General features: G+C 36.5%; 1 protein-coding gene across 2 annotated transcripts in view; it reads right to left on the bottom strand.

Annotated features, from left to right (window-relative positions):
• LOC139766521 (uncharacterized) overlaps positions 1 to 8,684 on the bottom strand; it is a 185,941-nt gene that overhangs the window by 8,920 nt on the left and 168,337 nt on the right. The window contains exon 7 of one of the 2 annotated variants that reach the window (XM_071695277.1): positions 4,853 to 7,567. The exons of the other annotated variant lie outside the window; for it this stretch is intronic. Within the exon in view, the coding sequence (XP_071551378.1) occupies positions 7,235 to 7,567 (333 nt within the window). The 3' untranslated portion in view covers positions 4,853 to 7,234. Of the gene's footprint in view, positions 1 to 4,852; positions 7,568 to 8,684 lie in introns of those variants that run through there. 2 annotated transcript variants of the gene reach the window in all.

Raw genomic sequence — 8,684 nt, 5'->3', positions numbered from 1 at the left:
CTTGCCCATCACATTCATTATCATAATGTGGCTTCTATCATAGTTTTTTCACTAAATTCAGTGATTGACTTTATCCACACCATAAACAAATGTCATTACGTACATCACCTTTATGTGTTGTGCTTTCATATGTACTACAGAATGGTGGTACAAACAGAATATTTCCTAAACATTTTGACTGTTTACCATTTCTGCACCTTTCAGTGTGTGACCTACCAGAAGCACTCAAAAATTTAGTTAATAAATGACTGTTGGTGAGTGTAATCACCATGTAAATGAAGCAAAATCATCCTGTTTGTACCATGAAAACAAAAATGTGTATATAGACAGGGTTTTCTCAAAACATATACACAAATGAAAAAGTTAAAAGAAAGGCATGAAAAGACTTAGAAATAACGGGAGATGATAAGCATGTATCAAGACATTGTAGAATTTGTAGCAGTCATCAATGATTCTGCAGTATGAATGTGAACTAAGAAAAAGACCAAGAGCTTAAGGAAAAGGACACCCTTGACTTCAGGAAGAGCAGTGTTTCTATGAGCTTGGTTTACCCAAGAATATATTGGGTTGCTTCTATGTATAATCTTTCTTTCCGGTGGGTTTTATCTGTCTTTGTTATTGTGTGGCAAAAATTTTCTTAAATTCCACGTACAGCACTATGTATACCTTGGTCTCATAGCATAAAACAAAGTTGGGATAGGAAATAGATATGTGATAATGAGTCTTATTATGTAGTTATTCCTACCATCACCCATTTCTAATCACAACTCAATACATAAGGTAGCAAAGAACCAAACATCTCTAATTTTTTTCATTCCAAGCAAATTCACCATACAAAGCAAATAATAGGCATTCAATGAAAAATCACAGCTCAAGATTTTTACTTGTCCATCCAGTTTTTATAACTTTGAAAGTATTCCAAGAAGAAATATCAATTGAAAATGAAACATTGTCAATACTGCACAAGGCTTAACTGAATTTGTATATTATGTTATTAGAGATGCTTCTTGGTGTACCCACTAAAAAAACTTTTAAACTTAATCTAAACATATGCATGTATATCAACTGAATTACCCAATAATATATTCCGAATATCTAATCACTTTGGTTGAGGTAAAGAAGTACTAAAATATTTGAGTTTTATGGATTACAATAATAAAAAATCTCATAGAAATATATGTTAAATCACTTACATTAACTGACATGGATCAATTGGCTGCCAACAAACATATCTTTTTCTAATTTTGTGTCTATATGCAACTATGCCATTTCAATCAAATATGGCTCTTCTATCATCAAAAACACCTGTACACACTCCTTTGGACAATAAGTTTTCTTCTCACTTACTCTTGTAACTCAGTCTCAATCATCCTCTTCAATTCCTATTCCTTTACGATACACATACTCTTCCACTCAAACTCTTTTGTAGTTGCTCCTCTGTTACACAAGTTCTTTTGTTTGGCCTCCTTCCTACTTCTCTACTATTGCATACCTGGAGCTCACCTGGAGTTTACTTTGAAGGCCTTCTACCTCACAACTCAAGCTGAGTCCAAGTCACTTAGTCAGATTATTGGTAGATCAAGCTGTTGAAAGCCATGGCCAGCAGGCCTACTGAACTATTACAGCCTGGTTGGCCAGGAACACTTTATAAATACTTATCTGGGGCCCTTCTTAACCCTTTAGCTGCATGGCTTGACCTCAGCCAAAATAGTATTTCTCTCTATGTGTTACATGGCTCAACTTTCATAAACTTCATTTTAAAAAATGCACCACTTTGTTGGAGTGCTGCAGGCAATGTTTCTAGCTGAATTTTTACCAGATGTAAAGCTACAGAATAAACGGGATTGTATGTACACTGTTTCATGAAAATACTCTGTCAATGATGCTATACTTATGCTTTATGGGTATCTGATCATACTTTTATACCTTTCTTTACCACCTGATACTGTTTTCAGATAATTTTAGTGTTTTAAGTGGAAACTCCATGGCCTTGTCAAACAGAAAAGAAATAAAAAGTGAAGACAACAATTTCCAAATCTGAGAGAGAAATGACATCAAGACTTTATTGCTTCAAAATAGGCAATTTAAGGGTTAAATTTCTCAACTGTACACAATAATGTTTCTGATGGCTGCAGGTAAGTTGTTGAATAGTCTTGGGCCCCAGATATACATACATACTCTCAATTAACCTACTTTAAGCATGTTACTCAACAATACATATACTATTCTTTCTTTCTCTAAGCTTGTTCTATTATCATTCTTTGACTTCATCTTTTCTTCCCTTTTTCACTGAAAACCTCTTTTGTTAATGTATCTGATACTTTCTTTATGAAAACTTCATTACATCTATACTTCTTTGAGTATCATACTTATCAAAAACAACATACTGTATATATATATATATATATATACATATATTTTACCAAACTCAGTCACCAGCTTCTGCAGTTTCTCACATGAATCAGCCACCAGCGCTGTATCATCAGCGAACAACAACTGACTCACTTCCCAAGCTCTCTCATCCCCAACAGACTTCATACTTGCCCCTCTTTCCAGGACTCTTGCATTTACCTCCCTTACAACCCCATCCATAAACAAATTAAACAACCATGGAGACATCACACACCCCTGCCGCAAACCTACATTCACTGAGAACCAATCACTTTCCTCTCTTCCTACACGTACACATGCCTTACATCCTCGATAAAAACTTTTCACTGCTTCTAACAACTTGCCTCCCACACCATATATTCTTAATACCTTCCACAGAGCATCTCTATCAACTCTATCATATGCCTTCTCCAGATCCATAAATGCTACATACAAATCCATTTGCTTTTCTAAGTATTTCTCACATACATTCTTCAAAGCAAACACCTGATCCACACATCCTCTACCACTTCTGAAACCGCACTGCTCTTCCCCAATCTGATGCTCTGTACATGCCTTCACCCTCTCAATCAATACCCTACCATATAATTTACCAGGAATACTCAACAAACTTATACCTCTGTAATTTGAGCACTCACTCTTATCCCCTTTGCCTTTGTACAATGGCACTATGCACGCATTCCGCCAATCCTCAGGCACCTCACCATGAGTCATACATACATTAAATAACCTTACCAACCAGTCAACAATACAGTCACCCCCTTTCTTAATAAATTCCACTGCAATACCATCCAAACCTGCTGCCTTGCCGGCTTTCATCTTCCGCAAAGCTTTTACTACCTCTTCTCTGTTTACCAAATCATTTTCCCTAACCCTCTCACTTTGCACACCACCTCGACCAAAACACCCTATATCTGCCACTCTGTCATCAGACACATTCAACAAACCTTCAAAATACTCATTCCATCTCCTTCTCACATCACCGCTACTTGTTATCACCTCCCCATTTACGCCCTTCACTGAAGTTCCCATTTGCTCCCTTGTCTTACGCACCCTATTTACCTCCTTCCAGAACATCTTTTTATTTTCCCTAAAATTTACTGATAGTAAAGTGTGTGGAAGAAGAAAGTTGAGAGTAAATGTGAATAAGAGCAAGGTTATTAGGTACAGTAGGGGTGAGGGTCAAGTCAATTGGGAGGTGAGTTTGAATGGAGAAAAACTGGAGGAAGTGAAGTGTTTTAGATATCTGGGAGTGGATCTGTCAGCGGATGGAACCATGGAAGCGGAAGTGGATCATAGGGTGGGGGAGGGGGCGAAAATTTTGGGAGCCTTGAAAAATGTGTGGAAGTCGAGAACACTATCTCGGAAAGCAAAAATGGGTATGTTTGAGGGAATAGTGGTTCCAACAATGTTGTATGGTTGCGAGGCGTGGGCTATGGATAGAGATGTGCGCAGGAGGATGGATGTGCTGGAAATGAGATGTTTGAGGACAATGTGTGGTGTGAGGTGGTTTGATCGAGTAAGTAACGTAAGGGTAAGAGAGATGTGTGGAAATAAAAAGAGCGTGGTTGAGAGAGCAGAAGAGGGTGTTTTGAAATGGTTTGGGCACATGGAGAGAATGAGTGAGGAGAGATTGACCAAGAGGATATATGTGTCGGAGGTGGAGGGAACGAGGAGAAGAGGGAGACCAAATTGGAGGTGGAAAGATGGAGTGAAAAAGATTTTGTGTGATCGGGGCCTGAACATGCAGGAGGGTGAAAGGAGGGCAAGAAATAGAGTGAAGTGGAGTCATGTGGTATACAGGGGTTGATGTGCTGTCAGTGGATTGAAGCAAGGCATGTGAAGCGTCTGGGGTAAACCATGGAAAGCTGTGTAGGTATGTATATTTGCGTGTGTGGACGTGTGTATGTACATGTGTATGGGGGGGGGGGTTGGGCCATTTCTTTCGTCTGTTTCCTTGCGCTACCTCGCAAACGCGGGAGACAGCGACAAAGTATAAAAAAAAAAAAAAAAAAAAAAAAATACATATATATATATATATATATATATATATATATATATATATATATATATATATATATATATTTTCTTTCTTTCATACTATTCGCCATTTCCCGCATTAGCGAGGTAGTGTTGAGAACAGAGGACTGGGCCCTTGAGGGAATATCCTCACCTGGGCCCCTTCTCTGTTCCCTCTTTTGGAAAAAAAAAAAAAAAAAAAAAAGTGAGAGGGGAGGATTTCCAGCCCCCCGCTCCCTCCCTTTTTAGTCGCCTTCTACGACACGCAGGGAATACGTGGGAAGTATTCATATATATATATATATATATATATATATATATATATATATATATATATATATATATATATATATATATATATGAATATCATAAAGATATTAATCTTTCTACCTCACAACTCAAGCTATATATATATATATATATATATATATATATATATATATATATATAGCCTCATACTACCAACCTTTCTAACCCTGCCAACTTTATGTTCCAAAACCAAAACATACTAGAATTTCTTAGAGAAGGTTTTGCTACTCTTTACAACAAACATGCATGCACCTGTACAGGTTAATTTCATATGATCATTCTGCTCAATGAACCACTTACTTACCTACCTTATAGTAATGTTATTCTTATCCATTCCTCTATACCTGTTCAAGTTGCAACCAAAACATCTAAAACTGTCAACCCTCTTCAATTTCCAACCAAGAAATAAGAATTCCCTATGTGAATTTCCTCTCTCTGCTGAGGAAACTTGAATTCATCAACATTCATATTCAATTTTCGTTTCACACATCTGCCAAATATTTCACATTGCTTGTAAGTCTTTTGATAACTACAATAAAACTGTATCTTGTATGTACATCTTCCTATTATCTCCCTCTATTTTGACTTCTTTATCATCTTGACCACCATATTCTCTCACTAAGATCATCCACAGTAACACATCAGATCCATGCTTAACTCCACTAAAGCCTTACACTGGTTCTAATAGCTTTTCACAAATATCTGATATTCTAAAATGTAAACCGTATTTACTCCGATTCAGGTATTTTCAAAATCAATGATTTGTGTAAATCCAACGGTTCCTTAGCATTTTGTCAACAAACATTCTCTCATCAAATCTAATGTTTACAAAATCCTTCAATAAATTCTCCTGGTACATATTTTTCAACAACACCAACAATGTCAATTGATTTTTTTACCAAAATGATGCCCTCCATATTTCATTCCTTTTCCTACATAATGTTTAAGGAAGTTGCAGCTAGAATATGAAACTGGTTGAGCTGGTCTCACATAAATAAAATTTTTAGTTGGTCTGTTGTTATTAGCAGACCAACCTAATGTTTACAATTACATAAGGATTGCTCCAAATAAGAACACGAGAGACTGAATATGTACAAAATCAAATGGAACATTAAAACAGTCGAGTAACAAAAAGAAAAAGAAATCCAGGAAATAAAAAAGTGGATGGAGATGAATAGAAAATTCATCTTTTATTTTCCTAAAATCTATTAATTTTCTTTTTATTACATTAACCCCAGGACCCATTCTGCTGGGCCCCTGCAGCTTCAAGGCTGTGCTACAATCAGTAGCGGGGAAAGGAAGAACTCCTTTAGAGTGAAATAATCTTTGATGAAGCTGTACTCCTTTTAATCCACTGAAGATTATATAACCTCACCAAAAGTGACTTTCAACTTGCAGTGTAACCATGCGCAAGTGAACCTGGCAATATCCAACTTTTACCATAAGCTTATAAGCATTAAAGCTGGGATATATATATATTTTTTTTATAATGATGAACAATAAGATCTGTACATACCTAACTCCCACATTAACAACCAAACCAACAATGACACCAGTGGCAACAATGTTTATGTCTGTAAAACTTGTGAAATTGAATTACACTTAAAACCTATCCCAGGTATCCCCTTATCACACTCTCATAATCATTATTGGGTTTTACGTTTTTATGCACTGCCCAGTGCCTTGACATAAACTTAAAACTAAATTGAATATTATGTATAAGAAAACATCCACTGCATTACAGTATTTTCCATATGGAGTACAAAGGCTTCTACAGTCACAACCCGGTAGGCAGAGAGGTCGATCGAGTCTAGATTTGATTCCTCGCCTGGGATCGAACCACCCTGGAAGACGGTGGTCTTTAAGTCTGCCATGTAAAGGACAGAGGCAGATATTTTCACTTGTAATAAATTTTGAAGAATAACTGAAAAGGAATATCTTTTTCTCAACAAAAGCATAAAGGGGGCTTCAGAGGTTTGTAAGAGCTACTATTCAAGCTATTATAATAAACAGTTAAAGTGTTAGAAAACCTAGTTCTCAAATCTCCGGTGATTCTCTTCCACTTCCGATGAAATTCCAAAACTGCTCATACATGACTCATTTTCATACAAAAACTTGGATTCAATAACAAGAATTATAAAACATCTTTAATAAATGTTCTACAAATTACCAATATTAGCTATATAACATGTACCAATGATTATTTCCTTAAATCACATCAGCACAGTTTTTTATAAAAAACAGTGGATAGAAAATAACATGCACTACTGTCACAATGGACTGAAATATAATTGGTACGAATTAGATAAGAACACTAGAAGTGACGTAATTACAGATATATACAGAATAAACTTTGCCTGATCCCAAAAAACAACATTCCTTTCAATTCTACCTTACCTAGCTAGCTCTGTTTCTCTCCTCCCTCTTTCTTTTTCCTGTTTTGTGTCTAAAGATCATAGGTATGGCCTTAATGAAGAGGCAAAACTGTGAAGGTGAACAATAATGAAGAAAGAAGTCACTGTCCAAAATGCCACTGGCCACGAGGGGGCTGAGGGTCTGTGGCCTGAACAGCAGCAACCATCCCTTCATGATTTTTTTGCCGATGGCGTCGCATGTTGCTACGGTCAGCTGACTGATAGGGACAATGAGGGCATGAGAATGGTTTGTCTCCAGTGTGAGTCCTGACATGCCCTTCCAACAAGTCCTTCCTGGCTGTCTTGTAGGGACACAGAGGGCAGAAGAAGACTTTATAAGAACCTGATGTCCGAACATGTTCCCTCGCTGAGCCTTGAGATGTGCCACTCACAGGGAACTTCAACCCTCCGACTGCACTGCCACCAACCGTCACCTATAGGGGAAGAACACGTCAGCAGGGCAAAGAGGTGGTTAAGGTGTTGTGGTTGTGTGGAAGGGGTACACATCCACAACTTCAGTCTTTCAAAGGTGATTGATGCAATATATTCCTTACATATTTCTTACTATACATGAACTAGGTTACTTGCTTTTTAAGGTAATCAGAACTTGAAATTCAGATCTTAATGGTATTTGCATTACACAGTAATTCAGTACATAAAAACTATGTAAAACAAGAAACTATTCATATTTCAACATAATATTTCTATTAGAATCCTACACATTACAATCAATAATTTAGAAAACAATTCCATACATAAGAATTCATAGATTGAACTTGACTTTTAGAAAGCTCAAGTACAATGAAAATACAGATTCTTTTTTTCTTCAAAGCTGGATAGGCCTTCAAACACTCACTGCTTTGATATATGGTAAGTTACATTCTATTTTGATAAAAGCTGACCTTATGACTTCACTTCTGATGAGTCCAAGCTCAGCAATGAGGCCCCGTTTAATTAATCTGCTGCAATCTAACTAGTTGATAATATTTCTTCAATAACTTTAATGAGTCACATCTGAGATATATCTAATGAATAACCTCTCATTGATGACCATTGAAATTTATGGGTGAAGTTATGCAATAACATTGCCACTTCATGAATTTGATATGATGAATTTTTCTACCAATAATCAACTAAATTCATAACTAAACCCACACTACACGCACACATACACACACACACACACACACCTGATCACTATCTAAGTTTTTACAACAGATTGACAACATAAACAGCTTACAGCTCTTTGAAAGAAGTAGGAACATAACAACCAGAAGAAATAACATGAAATTAAACAAAAATCATAAGAAAAATGTGAAAAGCTACTTTTATGAAGTTCTCTTATAGTGTAAGAGTGGTGGATAAATGAAATAAAATGACAGGAGACATGATTAATGCATACGGCATACAGAATTTAAGAAGTTTTATATGACAGAGAAAGTTCAAGAGCCTCATGAGAGTAAACCTGCTCCCCATGTAGTGCAAAGGGGTAACTACAACTATGCAATCACTCAGAGACACACAGTCATCAGCATGGATAATGATAACATT

Source organism: Panulirus ornatus, chromosome 58 (assembly GCF_036320965.1).
Source record: "Panulirus ornatus isolate Po-2019 chromosome 58, ASM3632096v1, whole genome shotgun sequence".
NCBI lineage: Eukaryota > Metazoa > Arthropoda > Malacostraca > Decapoda > Palinuridae > Panulirus > Panulirus ornatus.
The sequence above is the reverse complement of the archived record's forward strand: the minus strand, read 5'-3'. Positions and strand labels throughout refer to the sequence as shown.